This window comes from Lithobates pipiens, unplaced genomic scaffold (assembly GCF_037356315.1).
Source record: "Lithobates pipiens isolate NorthernLeopardFrog02 unplaced genomic scaffold, aLitPip1_a1.2 Scaffold_18, whole genome shotgun sequence".
Taxonomy (NCBI): Eukaryota; Metazoa; Chordata; class Amphibia; order Anura; family Ranidae; genus Lithobates; species Lithobates pipiens.
In genome coordinates, this window is record NW_027507758.1 from 177,098,075 (window position 1) to 177,119,373 (window position 21,299).

General features: G+C 44.1%; 1 protein-coding gene across 1 annotated transcript in view; it reads left to right on the forward strand.

Annotated features, from left to right (window-relative positions):
• TTC27 (tetratricopeptide repeat domain 27) overlaps positions 1-21,299 on the forward strand; it is a 626,083-nt gene that overhangs the window by 65,680 nt on the left and 539,104 nt on the right. The window contains exon 4 of the mRNA XM_077486426.1: positions 6,387-6,516. Within this exon, the coding sequence (XP_077342552.1) occupies positions 6,387-6,516 (130 nt within the window). The remainder of the gene's footprint in view (positions 1-6,386; positions 6,517-21,299) is intronic.

A 21,299-nucleotide genomic window follows, 5' to 3' on the forward strand; every position in this document is an offset into this window, starting at 1 on the left:
TCTCCCCACCTACCAGGAATACCAGGCCCTGCCTGCCAGCTTTTATATTATTTTCTTAGAATGCCCTCAGAAAAAAAAAAACATACTCCCCCCGCCCCTCCTCTCCCCACCCCCCCTTCCCTTGTCGCACTACCTTAGTTCCCCTCTGGGGAGAGACCAAAGGAGAAAAAAAGAGAAAAAGGGAGAAGTAGGGGTCATTTCCCCCCAATCTCCCCACCCCCATAGTCTCCTTCCCCTCTCCTCCCTCCCCCCCTAATTATATGAAGGTCTTCCCAGGCCAATATTAACTCGTATATCCTGTATCTTTGGCATGGGAATATCACTTTTTTACAAAAATCCTCAGTGTCTTCTATAAATCTCAGTCTTGCCGTGGAACCGTTCTTTCTACCAATTAGACATGCGGGGAAACCCCAGTTATACTGGATTCCGTTTTCTGTCAGAATTGCTAATAAAGGTTTTAAAGCTCTTCTTCTCCTTAGCGTTTCTTGGGATAAGTCCTGAAATATCTGGATACCCCTTCCATCATATTCTATGGGTGCATTCGCTCTTCTATTTCTCCATATACAATTTTTATCCTCTTCTTCCTGAAATCGCACAATAATATCACGGGGTTTCTCTTGTGGAAGGTCTTTTGGCTTTCTTAACCGGTGTAACCTCTCAATTTTTATTGGGTTTGTTATGTCTTTATTCATCAACGGGTTACAAATCTTTTTTATTATTTCCGTTAGATCTTCTTGTTGGGGCAATCCTAAGACCCCACGTATTCTTGTATTTTTTCTTCTATCCTTATTTTCTTGATCCTCTATTTTATAGGCTTGTTCTTGCTGCACTTTTTTTAGGGATATGATTTCTAATTCTAATTTCCCAATAATATTACTGTTATTTTCAGGTTTTTTTCCCCCACTTTTTCTACACGTTCCAAAATATGGCCGAGATTTTTGTTAAATTTTTCCATTTCAGTTTTCAGAGATTTTTCAAGGGCGGCAAACATAGATATTATTTCCTTTTTGGTTGGCAGGGATGCGGGACAGTCTTGCTGAGTCTGTGTCCCTTCTGTTTCATACTCTAAATCTAAGAGTTTTTCCATATCAACCACTAGTAGTGTTTCCTTCTCCTGTATAGATTTGTTTTGCCCTTGTTGTGTTTTTTTTCTCTTTATCCTTCTTATCCTTCTCTTTTTTTTAATCTTTATCTTTGTTTTCAGCTTGAGTGCTTCTAGTATTTTGCTGTTTTTCTGTCAGTTGTTTCTCACTCAATTCTGTTTGCGTGACATATTTATTCATTGGACCGGGACTTGTGACTAAGCTCAAGCGTGGTGATTTGGGGGTTAATCCCATCTTAGTTGTCTTTCCCTTCATTTGTCTGGGCAGAGTTGCTCTATAATATTTATCCGTATAGTTATTTCAGTAAGTATATTTATAGCATGTGCACTGCTCCTTGCTATATCTTCTTTATAGGCCGCTATTTTGTTCTGCTGCTATGAGTCCCCCTAGCTTATGACTTCTTGTGTAGTACTTCTATACTATAGAGACTCGCAGGGGCTTCTCAGATAAGGTATTATATGTGCATTTCAAGCCCTAAGCAAGATGCCTTTTTACCTGTTCTTACAACAGTCTATAAATTGTCTGGGATCACTTACTTAATCTCATAGTATTGTTATAACACATCAGTGAATGAAATAAGTCTATAGTCCCAGTAGAGGCAAGTTAGGGCACACAAACAAAATTCAGTATGAAGGGGGTAAAACAGGTGTAGCACATATGACAAGGGAAGAAAGGAAGGGGCGCCTCTGGGTGCAGATTTTTTTAAAAAGCAGTTTATTCACAATTATTTTTAAAAGCAGAGAGATTTTGCACTCACATTTTCCATAGTTAAACAAGCATATAGGACAAGAAGGGTCATCTGATTTAATCCGTCAGTGTTATTCCGGTCCGCAGGTGTACTGTTGCCCTCTCCTGGCGTTACCACTGGTTAGTTGTTAGAAGAAAGCCGGCTCGGTGGACGCAGGGGATGTAATTCCAAAACGAGGTTTGGTTTGTTGTGACACGCGGGTCGCGGAGTTATGACGTCATGGTGGGCGACACGTTTCCTGAGCGTTTGGGTCGAGGTAGAAGGACGACCGCGCTCTTTCATCAGGCCAATCAGAATGGAGGAGAGAGGCAGGGATTTAAATAAAAGGAAAATAAGGAGGGCGTGGCTGAGCAGAGAGTGGGGCGTGGCTAGCAGAATACTACTGAAGGGCATACAAATATGATGGGGTCGTGGATAGAAAGAAATGGGAGGAGACTATGGGGGTTGGTAATCGAGAGGGGGAGGGGATGGCAGCGCAGCAGATGGGAGTGAAAAAGAACAGACTGTATTTAATTACAAACATAAGGGGACTGACGAACAGGAAGAGGGCATAAATAATTTAAGATATGTGAACAAGAATGATGAGAGTACGAGGGGAATATGTATATATATAAACATATTGATTATATCACTATTAATATATATATATATATATATATATAAATTATATATATATATGGATTAAAGGGAACAGAAGGAGGGGGGATGCTAAAAGGATACTATGGGGACTGGGAAGACAAAGCTTTATATATACATAAATATAATACGAAAATGAAGGAGAGGAAAAGGAAGGAACAGATAAGGAGGGGAAGGGGAGGAGAGGGGCCACGGGATAATATAAGAGCTATAAGACCCCTTTCACACTGGGGCGTTTTTCAGGCGTTTTTCATCGTTTTAGCGTTAAAAAAAGCGCCTGAAAGAAGCTGCAACTGCAATCCCAATGTAAAAGCCCGAGTGCTTTCACACTGAGGCGCTGCGCTGGCAGAGCGTCAAAAAAAGTCCTGCAAGCAGCTTCTTTGCAGCGCTTTTGGAGCGGTGAATACAACGCTCCTAAAACGCCCCTTCCCATTGAAATCAATGGGACGCGCTTGTAAAACGCCTGAAAAACGCTATTGGCAGCAGCGTTTTGTGGGCGCTTTTAACCCTTTATTTGGCCACTAGCAGGGGTTAAAAGCGCCCCATTAACGCTCAAAAAACGCTGGTAAAGCGCTGCTAGTTTAAGCGGCGCTTTACGAGCGTTTTTCGGGCGCTGACATTTCACATTGGGACTGCAGATGAGGCTTCTTTCAAGCGCTTTACAGGCGCTTTTTTTTAAACGCTAAAGCACTTGAAAAACGCCTGAAAAACGCCCCAGTGTGAAAGGGGTCTAAGGATATAACATACTACATACTAACTGCAAAAGTTAGTTGTGTAAGGAAAAGAGAGAGTTGGGGGAAAAAGGATGATGATAATAAGGAAGTGGTTGAAACTAACGAACAGGGAAGCAGCATAAATAATTTAAGATATGTGAACAAGAATAATGAGTACAGGGGGAATATGTATATATATATATATATATATATATATATATATATATATATATATATATATAAACATATTGATTGTTTCACTAATAAAATATATATATAAAAATTATATATATGGATTAAAAAGAACAGATGGGGGGGGGGGGGGGAATAGTGCTAAAGGGATACTATGGGGACTGGGAAGCAAAAGCTTTGTATATACTGAAATATAATGCGAAAAGGAAGGAAAAGAAAGAAGAAAAGGAAGAAACAGATGACGAGGGGAAGGGGAGGAGAGGAGCCGCAGGATAATGTAAGAACTGTAAGGATATAACCTACTACATACTAACTGCAAAGGTTAGTTGTGCATGGGGAAAAGAGATTTGGGGGGAAAAGGAGGATGATAATAAGGAAGTGGTTGGTGCCTGCTTACCGGGACCATCGATCGACCGATCGACCAGTTCTGAAAAAAATCATCACAATAATAATACATAAATAATACATCTTATAATAAAATCAAAGGAAGTAGGATGAGAAAAGCCACATAATAAAATAGGCAAATTTGTATACAAAAATCACTAATTACGTAAAAAAGTAAAAGGGAGAACAGTTTTACAAGGACTTATTTTCTGCACTAGGAATTAATTTCTTAACATAAAATGCACGGGCAGTACAAAGAAGGTGTAGGTATGAGCAACATACAATACAACACCGTGGTAATAACAGACAATAAAAGTTTGAGGGGTGAACTCATGTTGTACCTGTCAGAAAAATTTTTTTTTTTTTTTTTTTAAAAAGACATTTTTTTGGGGGAAAAAACGGGGAGGATAATATATCATATATCGTAAAAAAAAAAACCTCCATCAGACAACCTGACGTGATCAGGGTGTATAGACTCAGAGAATCGTGGCAATTTCGATGGATTCATTGATTCTCTCCGTGGAGAGAACATCCAGGGTATATATCCAGAATGTTTCACGAGCACATAGTTTTTTGAATATCTCCGCCGGGGGGAAGTGATTTGAGATCTGTTCAATGATCCATACTTTTAGGCCTGTTGTAGAGCGTTTATGAAAGTGGGGAAAATGTCGTGGCACACTATATGCGGGTCTGTACCTCCTTCAATAAGTCTTCTGTGTTCGCCGAAGCGCTGTCTGAGTGTCCTGATGGTTCTCCCCACGTAAATGAGACCACAAGGACAACTCAGTCCATCCACCACGAATTCGGACGAACAATTGAAGAATTCTTTTAGCGTGTATGTCTTGCCTTTAGTGGTAAATTCTTTTTGTCCGTGATCTACGAACTTGCAAGTCTTGCAGAGAGCTTTTTGACACTGAAACATCCCAGTTAGGGGTATCAGTTTGGAGGCCATAGAGGGATGTGTTTGTATTTTGAGTTTACTAGGTGCAATTTTATTTCTTTGGTTGGGGGCCCTGCGATAGGTGACGGAGGGTCGAGCTCGAAGTTCAGCTCGCAGATGTGGATCCTGTTGCAGGATGCCCCAATGTTTTCTCAATATTTTTTCCATGGTTTTGTACTCATTATGGAATGTAGTAATAAATCTACTGGAAAAGTCATGTGGGGGGTGGTCAATTTTGGTCGCTTTCCCTGGGAGACATTGTTCAAATGCATCATCTATGAGTGATGCCGGGTAATTTTTTTCTAGGTTATTGTTTTCAGGTTTGTACTGGATTCTATGTAATCCACTTGTTTATTGAAATTTTGTCTGAGGTGCCAGAATTGCCCCTTCGGTATGTTCTTAATCCACTTTGGGTAATGGCAACTGTTGTAGTGTAGATACGAATTACCTGCAGTGGGCTTCATATAGTTTTTAGAAATGATGGTGTGGCCTTCATGTCCTGATTCCAGATCTAAGAAAGCTATTGTGTCAGGATTCGTATTGAACGTGAACGATAGTCCATAGGGGTTGTTATTACAGTGTTGGATGAAAGGGGAAATTAAGTCAACTGCACTGTCCCAGATAATGATCAGGTCATCTATATACCTTCCAAAGAAGATGATATTTTCAGCGAAGGGGTTGTTTTTGTAGAAAAAGCGAGATTCCCAGAACCCCATCGCAAGGTTGGCGTAGGAGGGGCGCAAAATCTGTTGGTAGAATTTGCCATTAAAGGTAAAGTAATTGTGTGTTAGGCAAAAGTTTACAGCTGTTATTACAAAGTTAACCTGGCACATATTTACTAGGGGAATCGTTGGTTAGGTAGTCTTCTATCGCTTTAAGGCCGAAGGCATGCGGTATGGAGGTATAAAGTGAACTAACATCTAGAGAGAGCCATACATAGGAGGGTTCCCATCTGTATGGGGCCAAGATCTCAAGGAGATGGTGGCCATCACGAATGTAGGATTGGAGTTGCGTCACCAGTGTCTGCAAGAACTGATCAATATAGAGTCTAAAGCCGGTAGTGACGCTATCCATGGAGGCCACAATTGGTCGACCGGGAGGATGTTGGGGATTTTTTTGTACTTTTGGCAAGTAATAAAAATAAGGGATCTGGTAAAAATTCTTATGTAGGAAAGCACCTTCCGTCTTAGTAAGAATGCCTTCTTGAAGGGCAGACTTAATTAGGGCCTCAGCTTCCTTTGCGAAAGCATTAGTCGGGTCATGTGTCAGTTTTTTGTATGCGATATCGTCCGCAAGGAGGCGGAGAGATTCTGCTACATAATCGGATCTATCTAGCAAGACTATACCACCCCCTTTGTCTGCGGGCTTAATTATGAGGTCCTCTTTATGTATCAGCTTATCTAATGCTTGGATTTCCGACCGAGTAAGGTTATTATTGCACTTTAAATGGCACTTTAAATGATGACAGATGTATGTTGACTCTGATTTAACATGAGTTTGAATGTGATTGCTTAATTCTGAACACAGCTACATCCCCATTATTACAGCATCCACATTATTATTATTTTTTTACAAGGTGATCATTTACAATCGCTTTAAACTCATACCTATTTTTTCAGATTTACATCACACTTTTGCTGCTTAACTGCTAATCATCATTTCTTTCACAGACAGCTCTTGGTGTTCTACTTGGGTGTTGGCTGCCTTCATTTGTTTGTCCAGAGTAATTGGACAGGACCCCCAGTTCATTCAGAGCCCCAGGACTTTTTACCATCTTCTCTCCTTGAACGTTTTTCAGAGGTATGTCTAAATTTATTTTACTTTTCACTTCATATTCCTACGCTTTAAAATATCTCCCACATAGTATCCATGCCACAGAAGAACAGTTGAGAGTATAAGATTTTCCTGCATGTGGACAACGTGTTTTTAACATTTTAAGTCCTTTTTATTGTATATGGTACCTTATATTTTACACATGGTTTCTCTCCGTTTAAAGAGAAGAAGCCCTTACCCCATGTAGCTAAAGAGCTGAACTGAAACCTTAGACGTAGTTGTGTGGGATTTTGAGTGAATGCCCTGTTGCATTTGGATGTATCTGTGGTGGGTATGGGCTATTAGGCTCGGCTTGGAAGAACTTGTTGAAATAAAGTATATTAACCACTTTAGGACCGCCGCATGTAATTACACGTCGGCACAATGGCACAATGGCACGGACAGGCACAAGCACGTACCTGTACGTGCCTGCCTTCCAGCGGGTGGGGGGGTCCGATTGGACCCCCTCCCGCTGGCTGCGGTGGACCATTTTCGCTTCAGGAGCGATCCGGGATGAGGGGATGGCCGTTGGTTTCTGGCCATCCCCTCTCGATCGTTCCTGGCAAATGAGAAGCTTCCCCTGCCTGTGTAGTGTAAATACAGGCAGGAGGAAGTGATGTCACTCTCCTTGGGGCGGTCTTTTTGACCTGACGGTGAGGAGAGAAGACATCCTAGTAAGTGCACCAACTCTACACTGACATGTAGGTACACATAGGCACACTTTAACCCCCAGTCACTCCCCGATCAACACCCGCCCCCCGTCACAGTGTCAATGATTGCAGTGATCATTTATTTACTGATCACTGCATTTAGTGTCAGTTGTAACTGTAAAAACTGTCAGGGCAGTTAGTGTTAGGTCCAGGGTAGCCCCCTACCCCCCCAATAAAGGTTTAACCCCCTGATTGCCCCCCAGGTAACCCTTTCACCCCCTTTTGCCAGTGTCACTAAGCGTTTGCTTTTCTGATCGCTGCATTAGTGTCACTGGTGCCGCTAGGTAGTTAGTTATTTTTTAGGTTCACCGCCAGGTTTTTATAGCGTTGGGTACACCCTATATACTACCTAATAAAGGTTTTAACCCCCTGATTGCCCCTAGAGTTAACCCTTTCACCAGCGATCACCGTATAAGTGTCACTGGTGACGCTGGTTAGCCAGTTAGTTATTTAGGTTCCCCGTCAGGTTTTTATATAGCGTCAGGGACCCACATATACTACCTAATAAAGGTTTTAACCCCCTGATTGCCCCTAGTTAACCCTTTCACCAGTGATCACCGTATAAGTGTTACGGGTGACGCTGGTTAGTTAGTTTGCTTTTTATAGCATCAGGGCACCCACCATTTATTACCCAATAAAGGTTTAACCCCCCCTGATCATCCGGCGGGTGATATCAATTAGGTTTTAAGGTCAGATAGGGTCTGTGTCGCCCCAGGCAGCGCTAGGTTAGTGCCAGTACCGCTAACACCCACGCGCAAAGCATACACCTCCCGCAGTGGTATAGTATCTGAACAGATCAATATCTGATCAGATCGATAGTAGCGTCCCCAGCAGTTTAGGGTTCAAAAAAACGCATTGTTAGCAGGAACAGCCCAGATACCTGCTAGCACCTGCATTTGCCCCTCCGCCCAGCCCACCCAAGTTCACTATCGATCGATCACGGTCACTTACAAAACACTAAACACATAATTGCAGCGTTCGCAGAGTCAGGCCTGATCCCTGCGATCGCTAACAGTTTTTTTTGGTAGCGTTTTATATTTAAATCATGAAGGTGGTGCTTTGTTTTCGGGGTCCCGTACGTGGCTAGGCTCTAAAAAAGTCCCACACATGTGATATCCCCGTACTCAGGAGAAGCAGCAGAATGTATTTTGGGGTATAATTTCACATATGCCAATAGCATGTGTGAGCAATATATCATTTATTGACAACTTTGTGCAAAAAAAAAAAAAAGTTTGTAATATTCCCGCAACTTGTGGCAAAATATAAAATATTCCATGGACTAAACATGCCTCTCAGTAAACAGCTTGGGGTGTCTACTTTCCAAAATAGTCATTTGAAGGGGAGGGGGGCGGTTTGTGTTATTTTGACATTTTATGACCTTTCGAAACTGTGATCGAAATCCTGAAGGCAGTGATTGGTTTTCGGGGGGGCCTTACACGGCTAGACTCCCAAAAAGTCCCACACATGTGGTATCCCCGTACTCAGGAGAAGCAGCAGAATATATTTTGGGGTGCAATTCCACATATAACTATGGCATGTGTGAGCAATATATCATTTAGTGACAACATTTGGAAACTTTTTTTTTTTTTTCTGACATTATTCAATCACTTGGGACAAAAAAAAAAATATTCAATGGGCTCAACATGCCTCTCAGCAATTTCCTTGGGGTGTCTACTTTCCAAAATGGGGTCATTTGGGGGGGGGGGGGGTTGTACTGCCCTGCTATTTTAGCACCTCAAGAAATGAGATAGGCAGTCATAAATTAAAAGCTGTGTAAATTCCAGAAAATTTACTCTAGTTTGTAGACGCTATAACTTTTGCGCAAACCAATAAATATACGCTTATTGACATTTTTTTTTTTACTAAAGACATGTGGCTGAATACATTTTGGCCTAAATGTATGACTAAAATTGAGTTTATTCGATTTTTCTTATAACAAAAATTAGAAAATATCTTTTTTTTTTTCAAAATTTTCCGTCTTTTTCCATTTATATCATAAAAAATAAAAATTGCAGAGGCAATGAAATACCATCAAAAGAAAGCTCTATTTGTGTAAAGAAAAGGACGCAAATTTCGTTTGGGTACAACATTGCATGACCGTGCAATTACCAGTTAAAGCAGTGTAGTGCGAAATTGTAAAAAGACCTCTGGTTCGGGGCTTAAAGAGGGATTCCGCCAAAAAAATATATATTAAAAGCCAGCAGCTATAAATACTACAGCTGCTGACTTTTAATAAATGGACACTCACCTGTCCCGGGTTCCAGCGATGCCGGCAGCCGAGGCCGATCGACCGCTCGGGCCTCGGCTGCTGCCGCCGCCATTCTAGGTGAGGGAATCAGGAAGTGAAGCGAATCGGCTTCACTTCCCTGTTCCCTACTGCGCATGCGCGAGGCGCGCCGCGCAATAGGAAATCTCTGCGCTGTCACTGGGACCCGTGTGTGTCCCAGCAGACAGCGCGGCAGGGCAGGAAATGGCGTAGACTCCCGTGGGAGTCTATGCTCGGAAGTGGGTGAAAATACCTGTCTTTGACAGGTATCTCCACCCCCCCTCCCCCCTGAAAGGAGTCAATTGTGACACCGGAGGGGGGGGGGTTCCGATCAGCGGAGGTTCCACTTCAGGGTGGAATCCCGCTTTAAGTGGTTAAGAAAGTTTCCACACAAGATTTGCACAACTTACACCCAAGATTCACAGGTTTTTCTCAATACATTTAGTGGAAAATGTATGAAACTTAAGTAAAAATTTTGTGAATTTTGTTTGAAAACATTCATGTGAATGTACAATATTATATGTAAAGCAGTAAATTGACAATGTTTTATAAGTGCCTGTAGTAATAATAATGTATAAATAGACCTTTGTTTCCTTATACCGGAGTTTTAGTTTTGTGAATTTAGCATATTGAAATAAAGATTGGTGGAACTCAACTCAGAATGAAAAGTTATGTGATTTTAAGTTCAAAGTCATGTGAAATAATTCTGGATCTACAGTAATAGGCAACTCTCTCCCTTTCCTCCCACAATGCATTGCTTGGTAACTGAGAACCCAGTTGCTGTGTAAATTGAGGGGATTGGAATGGGAGGTGAATCACCGGTTAAGGCCACGTTCACACTGGTACGACATAGCTCCGACTTTGGGAGCGCATGACATGTGTAAATCAATGATTCCCTATGAGAGCCATCTTAACTGGTCTTACACAAGTCGGTCCGATTTTTAAGGGCCGGGTTCACACTGGTACGACACAACAGTCCTACAACTGTGGATCCAACTTTGCCCTGCAACTTGCAGTCCGACATCAACTCTATGAATGGTGATCCGATTTTGATCCTGACAATGCCTGGCACTTTGTGTCTTGTAAGAATCTTTAGGGGAAACTCCACGCCAAATAAAAAAACCGCATGGGTTCCCCCTCCAAGACCATACCAAATGCTTCGGTCTGGCATGGATTTTAAGGGTAACCCCCAAGGGCGTAAAAACTACATGGGGTCCCCCCAAAATTCATACCAGACCCTTATCCAAGCGAGCAGCACGACAGTTCAGGAGAAGGGAGGGGATGAGCGAACACCCCCCCCTTCCTGGACCATACCAGGCCACATGCCCTCAACATGCCCAGGAAGGTGACATCACAAGGGGTGGGGCCTCCGGGTGATGCCACCCGGTGACCCCGCCCGGTGCCGATATAAGTAGTGGCACACTGTGCACCTAGCATTAGAGCGGGAGAGAGCGTTGAGTCAACATCGGAGGAAGAACAGAGGGAGAAGGCAGTGCAGAGAGGAGACCCGGCAGAGATAGAAGACAGCAGACAGAGGGAGAAGAACTGGAGAGGGCTAGAAGACATCAGCGGAGAACAGAGAAGAACCGGAGAGGGGAAAAGAACCAGCAGAGGCAGAAGACATCAGCGGAGGAGGGAGAAGAGCTGGAGCTGCCTTAATAAATTACTTTAAAAACCTGTGTACTGTGTTTTTTATTTTTGACACTTTTTTTTATGGGTAGGGGTACAATAATACCCCATACTTATTCACATAGGGTGGGGGGCTGGGATCTGGGGGCCCGCTTGTTACAGGGGGCTTCCAGATTCCAGTAAGCCCCCCGACCACAGACCCCGACAACCAACGGCCAGGGTTGTCAGGAAGAGGCCCTTGTCTCCATCAACATGGGGACAAGGTGCTTTGGTTGGGGGCAGTGATATTCAATGGGCTGAAGTAAGATCAAAGTCAGACCAAAGTAGTGCAGAGAGCATTTTCAAAGTCGGATCGACTTGTGTCGGACCACTTAAGTCAGATCTCATAGGGAAACATTGATTTGCACACATCACCCCAGATGAGCTCCCAAAGTCAGAGCGTTTGTTGTACCGGTGTGAACGAAGCCTCAAAAAGGTTCCTGCGCTACTTTGGTCCAACTTTGGTCTCACTTGGATCCTTGTCCTAACCATCCATAGTTACATAGTTAGGTTGAAAAAAGACACAAGTCCATCTAGTTCAGCCATTAAAATAAAAAATAATATACAATCCCATATACTCAATCCTATAGTCACAGTTGATCCAGAGCAAGGTTGAAAACCCCAGCAAAGCATAATCCAATTTGCTATAGCAGGGGAAAAATGTATTTCCTGATCCCCTGAGAGGCAATTGGATTTTCCCTGAATCAACTTTACCTATAAATGTTGGTACCCAGTTATATTATGTACATTTAGGAAAAAATCCAGACCTTTTTCAAAGCAATCTACTGAGCTGACCAGAACCACCTCTGCAGGGAGTATATTCCATATTTTCACAGCTCTTACTGTGAAGAAACCTTTCCGTATTTGGAGATTAAATCTTTTTTCCTCTAGGTGTAAAGAGTGCCTCCTTGTCCTCTGTGTTGACCGTAAAGTGAATAACAACAGCAAGTTCACTATATGGACCCCATATATATATATATATTTACATTTTGATCATATCCCCCTTTAATCTCCTCTTCTCAGGAGAAAATAAATTCAGTTCCTCTAATCTTTCCTCATAGCTGAGTTCCTCCATACCTCTTATCAGTTTGGATGCCCTTCTGTGCACTTTCTCCAGTTCCCGATATCCTTTTTGAGAACTGATGCCCAAAACTGTACTGCATATTCCAGATGAGGTCTTACTAATGATTTGTACAGGGACAAAATGATATCTCTCTCTCTGGAGTCCATACCTCTCTTAATACAAGAAAGGACTTTGCTCGCTTTGGAAACCGCAGCTTGTCATTGCATGTTGTTATTGAGCTTATGATCTACCAAAACACCCAGATGCTTCTCCACTATAGATCCCCCCAGTTGTACTCCCCATAGTATGTATGATGCATGCATATTCTTAGCCCCCCAAGTGCATAACTTTACATTTATCAACATTAAACCTCATCTGCCACACAGTCGCCTAATTAGTGCATTGAGGTCGGCTTGTAAATTGGAGACTGTAAGGATGTTATTCCACTGCTTAGTTTGGTGTCATCTGCAAAGACTGAAATGGCACTTTTAAGCCCCAGACCCTATATTATTTATAAAGATATTAAAAAGTAAGGGTACCAACACTGAACCTTGGGGTACACCACTGATGACCTTAGACCATTCAGAGTAAGAATCATTAATCATTACTCTCTGAATTCTGTCTTTTAGCCAGTTTTCTATCCATTTACAAATTGATATTTCCAAGCCTGTAGACTTTACCTTACACATTAGCTGTGTGTGGGGAACTGTATCAAATGATTTTGCAAAATCCAAGTATACTACGTCCACCGCCACCCCTCTGTCCAAGGTTTTACTTGCCACCTCATAAAAATAAATCTGCTTTGTTTGACAACTTCTGTCTTTCATGAGTCCATGCTGTCTGATTCTTACATTTTTTTTTCCAGCAAGAACTCATCTATGTGGTCTTTTATTAAACTATCCAGTATCTTCCCAACTATAGACGTTAAACTGACAGGTCTATAGTTATCTGGAAAATACTTTGTTCCCGTTTTGCATATAGGCACCACATTGGCCCTTTGCCAATCCAGTGCTACTATTCCCATCATTAACGAGTCCCTAAAAATTAGATATAATGGCTTTGAAGTGACAGAGTTCAATTCTTTTAGGGTCTGTGGGTGTATGCCATCTGATCCAGGTGCTTTATTCTGTCTAACTACTTTTGGATCATATCACTTTTGAGCCATTGTGGATCATTTGGGGTTGTGGCAATACCATTCCCGTTATGGACTTAATCCCCCCCATGCTCCTTTGTATATACAGAACTGAAGAAAGTATGTAATAAATTTGCCTTCTCTTTGTCCCTAGTCACCCACTCTAGATTATTTTGTAAAGGGCCTACATACTCAGATCTGACCTTTTCACTATTAATATGTTTGAAGATTTTTTTGGGGTTTGTCCTACTATATTTTGCAATCTTCCTTTCGTTTTGATTTATATTCTTGTAACATTTAACCACTTAAGGACCGAGCCTCTTTTTGAGATTTGTTGTTTAAAAGTTAAAAACCTTTTTTTTTTGCTAGAAAATTACTTAGAACCGCAAACATTATACACTTTTTTTTTCTAACACCCTAGAGAATAAGATGGCGGTCATTGCAATACTTTCTGTCACACAGTATTTGCGCAGCGGTCTTACAAGCGCGCTTTTTTGGAAAAACACTTTTTTTTAAATTAAAGAATAAGACAACAGTAAATTTAGTCCTATTTTTTTTATATTGTGAAAGATAATGTTATGCCAATTAAATTGATACCCAACATGTCACGCTTCAAAATTGTGCCCGTTTTGGAATGGCGACAAACTTTCACCCTTTAAATCTCCATAGGCGACATTTAAAAAATTCTACAGGTTGCATGTTTTTAGTTACAGAGGAAGTCTAGGGCAAGAATTATTGCTCCCGCTCTACCGGTGTGTTTATTTTTCCAGAGGGTGTTTTTTGCTTACAGACAGGGTGGATTTAAATGAAATCAAGTCGATTTAAATCACTTGTAAAAACGCTTGATTTAAATCTGCTCTATCTAAATCATAATTTTTAAAAAGCAACTGTCATCTCTGTCCCACAGCGGCTCCTCCTCTGACCCGCTGTTGACTCACCGACAGTCCCATTCACTTTAATGGAACAGCTGGTGATGCTGCAGTGACACAACAAGGTGAGGGATGTGGCGGCAGCAGGTGAGTAGATGCCCGCTAACAAGCACTGCCATGATGGATCTGAAATTACAGGTGCTCTTTAAATGTAAGGACTTATACTTACTGGTATTTAGAATCTATAATATTTGCAAACAAAATGAAGGTTTCCTATTTAGAATAATAAGCCAGGTTAGTAAAACAGTGATATCCGAACCAATTTAATCATAAAGTTTGTAGTGTACATAGATTTGCAAAACAATGGGATAAAGGAATATTCCTGAACTTTGTTTTATCTCATGGTTACTGTGAAGTTGTGTGAATGCATCAATGCAGTGTATGTTATCTCAGCTTGTAGAGCTTGGATTCATTGAATGAGTAGTTTACCAAAAGTGTAAATATTGCAGAATATACAGCCTCATGCTAAATAACTAAGCTCCATTTCGTGCTAAATAAACTAAATTATGAATGTACCTTAACTAGAAAACTATCTTTCGATAGAATTTTTTTTACTTGAAAAGCATTTTATTAAAATGACATGGATAAAAAAAAAAAAATCAGATTAAAAAAATGAAATCATGTTATGGTTACTGCTACCCAGATATTCCTTTTATATAAACATTAGTAATAAGCTCTGCATGGTTTGAGATTACCAAGTCCAAAAGAGCATCATTCCTAGTTGGGGCCTCAATCTGTACCATAAAATTGTCCTGTAATAGGATTATAAATGTTTGCCCTTTAACTGTTCCAGCAGTGCCATTACTCCAGTCAATTCCTCGGTAGTTAAAATCCCCCATTATCACCATCCCAGCCCTTGCAGCCCTTTCCATCTGTGCAAGGAGCTGAGTCTCCACCTCCTCATTAACATTGGGTGATCTATAACAAACTCCAATGAGCATATTTGAACTATGCACATCTATATGCAGTTCCACCCATAATGCTTCAGCCACATCACTCTCTCCATCAATTAGGTCCTCTTTCACACTCCCTTTGAGATCACTTCTCACATAGAGACAGACCTCATCACCTTTCCTTTTTACCCCGTCGCTCTGAAAGAGTGCTTAGCCAGGAATATTAATAGCCCATTCATGTGAGGAATGAAGCCAAGTTTCAGCAATACCACTCTCCTCGTGCACCAGAGCTTCCAACTCGCCTATTTTGCTTGGCAGACTTCTGGCATTGGTGGACAAACTTTAATGCATTATTACATTTTGCTCTGGTGTTTTGCATATCTTTTTTAGTAGTACAAATGACCCTATCATTTCCAATGGTTGTTTGTAACATGGGAACTTTCTTGTTACCTGCCATAACCTTTCCTCCATCTATCCCCGTTCCACCGTCCATTAATGTCTGACTTGTGACATCTGACATGGTGATTGCAGAAGCAGCAAGAGGAATTTATATCACACTGGGATTGTTTTGATTGGCCAAAGGACAAGTCAGACTATATCAAATTTGTAGCAAAATCTTATCCTGTTCGTTCAAGTCAGATCAAAGTAGGCCTGATGTTGCAGGGCTAAGTTGGATGAAAGTCGTACAACAGTTGTGTTGTACCAGCGTGAATCTGGCCTAAGCCAATGTCTTGGATTTTTACACAAGGCTTGTTCTCTTTGCTCTTTCCGTTTAAGTAAACATGGCTTTGCTTGAATGTGCAAGACACAGATTCACTTCAAGGCATACAAAAGTTGGAATTTTTGCATTTTTAAACTTGTAGAAATCCGATTTTATGTGCAATCTAGTTAAACAGAATTATAGGGCAAAATATACGTCTTTGTTTTGTTTCAGTTGATCTAATCCTAAAGTAGAACGAGTATTCTCTTTTCAGTTAGAGCCCATTCACACAGGGGCAACACGACTTGTAGGCGACTTGATCAGGCTACTTGGACACGACTTGACAGCGGCGACTTGGGACGACTTCAAAACGACTTGTGATGACTTCAAGCGCGACTTGGGACGACTTACAAGTCGCCCCAGGCCAGGCGACTTTTGCCGCGGCCAAGCAGAGAATGAGCTCAAGGGGAAACTCCACGGCAAATTTCTGAAAAAAAATTGGCGTGGGTTCCCCCTCCGAGAGCATACCAGGCCCTTAGGTCTGGTATGGATTCCAAGGGGAACCCCCTACGCCGAAAAAACGGCGTGGGGGTCCCCCCCAGATCCACACCAGACCCTTATCCGAGCACGCTACCCGGCCGGCCAGGAAAGGGGGTGGGGACGAGCGGGCGGCCCCCCCCCCTCCTGAGCCGTACCAGGCCGCGTGCCCTCAACATGGGGGGGTGCCTTGGGGGAGGGGGGGCGTGCGGCCCCCCCACCCCAAAGCACCTTGTCCCCATGTTGATGAGGACAAGGGCCTCTTCCCGACAACCCTGGCCGTTGGTTGTCGGGGTCTGCGGGCGGGGGGCTTATCGGAATCCGGGAGCCCCCTTTAATAAGGGGGCCCCCGGATACCGGCCCCCCACCCTATGTGAATGAGTATGGGGTACAATGTACCCCTACCCATTCACCTGTGAAATAAAGTACAATAAAACACACAACACAGAGAAAAAGTATTTTATTGCACAGCCGGGGGTCTTCCGTCTTCGGGGGTCTTCTCGCCGGACTCCTCCGCTATGTGTGTGTAGCTCTTTTGCCAGCGGAGGAGTCCGGCTTTCTTCCTCCCCGCCGCCGGCCTCTTCTCCCGACTTCGGGGGTCTTGTCCCCCTCTTCGGTTCTTCTGCCGGGCCACCGCGCCTGGTCCGGTGGCCCGGTCTTCTGTCGCCGTCTTCCGTTCTTCTGTCGCCGCCTTCGGTTCTTCTGCCGGGCCACCGCGCCTTCTTATAGCTCTTTTACAGGCGGTGGCCCGGTCTTCCGTCGCCGCCGCCGCCGCCTTCCGTTCTTCTCCTTCTTCTTCTCCTGGAGATGTTGACTCGACGAGCTCTCCGGCCACAATGCCAGGGACGCGCTCCGCTGCCTCTTATATAGGGACAATGGGGCGGTGTCACATGGGTTGATGTCACATGGGCTGGTCACATGGGTTGATGTCACATGGTAAGGGGGTGGGGTCACCATGTGACATCAACCCATGTGACCAACCCATGTGACATCAACCCATGTGACACCGCCCCATTGTCCCTATATAAGAGGCAGCGGAGCGCGTCCCTGGCATTGTGGCCGGAGAGCTCGTCGAGTCAACATCTCCAGGAGAAGAAGAAGGAGAAGAACGGAAGGCGGCGGCGGCGGCGGCGGCGGCGGCGACGGAAGACCGGGCCACCGCCTGTAAAAGAGCTATAAGAAGGCGCGGTGGCCCGGCAGAAGAACCGAAGGCGGCGACAGAAGAACGGAAGACGGCGACAGAAGACCGGGCCACCGGACCAGGCGCGGTGGCCCGGCAGAAGAACCGAAGAGGGGGACAAGACCCCCGAAGTCGGGAGAAGAGGCCGGCGGCGGGGAGGAAGAAAGCCGGACTCCTCCGCTGGCAAAAGAGCTACACACACATAGCGGAGGAGTCCGGCGAGAAGACCCCCGAAGACGGAAGACCCCCGGCTGTGCAATAAAATACTTTTTCTCTGTGTTGTGTGTTTTATTGTACTTTATTTCACAGGTGAATGGGTAGGGGTACATTGTACCCCATACTCATTCACATAGGGTGGGGGGCCGGTATCCGGGGGCCCCCTTATTAAAGGGGGCTCCCGGATTCCGATAAGCCCCCCGCCCGCAGACCCCGACAACCAACGGCCAGGGTTGTCGGGAAGAGGCCCTTGTCCTCATCAACATGGGGACAAGGTGCTTTGGGGTGGGGGGGGCCGCACGCCCCCCCTCCCCCAAGGCACCCCCCCATGTTGAGGGCACGCGGCCTGGTACGGCTCAGGAGGGGGGGGGCCGCCCGCTCGTCCCCACCCCCTTTCCTGGCCGGCCGGGTAGCGTGCTCGGATAAGGGTCTGGTGTGGATCTGGGGGGGACCCCCACGCCGTTTTTTCGGCGTAGGGGGTTCCCCTTGGAATCCATACCAGACCTAAGGGCCTGGTATGCTCTCGGAGGGGGAACCCACGCCAATTTTTTTTCAGAAATTTGCCGTGGAGTTCCCTCTTGAGAGCTGATAATTCTGTCAAAGTCGCCTCCGTATAGACGGAGATCCGACTTGGAGGCGACCTCCATTGAAATCAATGGGTACCGGTCGCCTACAAGTCGGATAGAAGTAGTACAGGAACCTTTTTTGAAGTCGGAGCGACTTCAGTAGCGTGCATTAACACGGCTCTCATTCACTTACATTGCTTTTTAAATGTTGTCCGACCTGAGGCGACCTGAGGCGACTAGGGGCGACCTGAAGTCGGATCAGGAGTTGCCCCTGTGTGAATGGGCTCTTAGAATAATGTTTTAATCTGTGCTTTGAGTTGTACAAGCTGTCTTTTGAAAAGCTTCAATCTAGCCCTATGACAGAGCATGCAAGCATACACAAATCTTCATATCATGCATTACAGTTTTTAAGGCTGAATATATATTTTATTAATCATTTTGCAGTAAAAATAATTAAGGGTACAGAATAAAGAAAAGGGGGGGGGGAAATGGGAGGTAGTGGTAAACAATTACAACCACTCAGATGGTACTTAACGTATGAACATTTAAACGCGATTAACAGTGCAGAAAGTTGCAAACATTTTCCTGAGCGTATAACATGTCCAAGTAGATGGACATAGTATGCTGTATAACCCAAGGGTAGGTAGGAGGGGAGGGGAAGGGGGGATGGGGAAGGGTAAGGTTACAAAGTTAATAATGAAAACTTGTGTACGACTATATGCCAGGTGGGATAACATAGTGTACCTGATAATGAGTAGGCATATAACTCATGTCACCAACAACGACTACTAATGCACATTGTTAAACACAATAGATCAAGGGAGGGGGGGGGGGAGAAGGTAAGTACTACAGGGAGATGGGGAGAGGAAGATGGGAAAGAAAAGAAGACAGGTGAGGGGGAAAGGGGGGAGTGCACAGCAGATTCATTTAGTGGAAACAAAATGATCAACACATGTATCAAAATACTTGGTTTATGTGAAGGATAAAAGCACCACAGTCGCCTAGTTTCAGTTGTGGAAACAATTATGTATGTTCTTCCGGTGTTACCCGTGGCTCTCCCGGCGCCACCACTCTCTGCTCAATCATGGCAGAAGGATTGTTCAAGTGAGTTTAAGATTGTTAAGAAATATTTCCTTTTGAGAGTGATGCCGCCAGACAGACCACAGCATAGTAAACTTATCATAAGTATCATCCGCCTTCGCCTGCAATTCCTCCATGAGCATGATGTCATTAATGTTATCCACCCAAGTTGAAATAGAGGGAGCGGATTCCCTCTTCCAGCACAGGGAAATGGTGTGACGGGCTGCTGAAAGAAAGAATCTTAAAAGACTACCTTTCTGGGACCGAATTGTCCCTGGGAGAATGGATAGAAGAGCAGACAAAGGCGAAGGAGGCAACGTGGTCTGATATACCTCATTATAAATTTCATATATTTTATTCCAAAATGGGCGAACCTTATCGCAGTCCCACCACATGTGAATATAAGAACCTTGTGCTCCGTGACAGCGCCAACACATGTTTGTGGTTGAAGGGAACATCCTGTGCACCGAGACCGGGACCCTGTACCACCTCGAGAGCAATTTATAGTTCTTCTCTTGGGAAAACCCTGACCTAGAGGAGTGATGCGTGTGGGTGAAGGAGGTAGTCCACTGTGTTGGGGTGATATCTAAATTCAGGTCTCTAGACCATTTACTCGTATAGGTCGGGAGGGCGTCGTATGAGCGAGATTGAACATCTTTGTAAATTAATGACAGAGTGTGTCTGGGGGTTTGGGCTAGTTTGCAAAGATCCTCAAACAACGTGAGTGGTCTGTGTGTTTTGCCCGAGAGGTGAAGGTCTCTGCATAGCTGGTTTAAGGAAATCGTGGTCAACCAGTCCGAAGAGGTGGCTGCTTGTGAGTCAGAGGGAGGACGGAAGTGTCCAGTGGCGGGGTGGACAAACTGGTTTGCTGTCGGCCAACTGTCACGCTTGTAGTTCCCGCAGGACGTTTTAGCTGCTATGGAGGAGAGGGCCAGATTATCAAACAGGGGCGTTAATGGGCTGGGATCTGTGGATAAGGCATAAGGAGTAGCTTTAGTGTACCACAATGTAAGGGCCGCCCTCGTTAAGGGGGAGAGCTCCTGCATCGTGCGATATCTGGTGTTATACCCCCATAGCAGGGCACGCAGGTCCACCCCTGCCATGTCCTGCTCAACTGAGGTGGAAGGTTTGATGTTCGATTGCGGAAACCAGTCTAGAAGTCGGGAAAATACCGCTGATGTATGATATAGTTGGAAGTCCGGGAGGCCCGTACCCCCCCTAAGTTTGGGGGCACATAAAATCTTATGCTTAAGTCTGGGAGGTTGGTGTTGCCAGAGGAACTTGTTTACCAAAGCTCGTAGCGTCCTAAAGAAAGTCCCCGGTAAAAGAATGGGAAGAGCCTGAAATAAATATAATGCCTTCGGGAGGATATCCATTTTAATAACACTCATTCTCCCCCACCAGGAGAGCTTGAGGTTGTGCCAGCTCTCGAGGGAACGTCTGATAGAAGTCAGCAATGGGCTAAAGTTTAGGGTATATACGTCATGATCAGCTGAGGGAATCTCTGTCCCAAGATATTTGATCGAGCGTGGTTGCCATTTAAAGGAGAACCGCTCCCGAACAAAGTCCAGATCTTTCGGGGGTAAAGAGATATTTAAAGCTTCCGTCTTGTTTAGGTTAAGTTTAAAGTTACTATGAGTGCCAAACCGGTCAAGCTCCTCTAGGATGGCTGGAAGACTAATGCGGGGTTGAGTGATATATAAGAGCAGATCATCTGCATAGAGTGACAGCTTGCGAGGAGCCGAGGGGGTGTTGATCCCATGAATGGAGGGATTGTTTCGGATGGCTTGAGCCAGATGTTCTACAACAATTGCGAACAGGAGTGGCGACA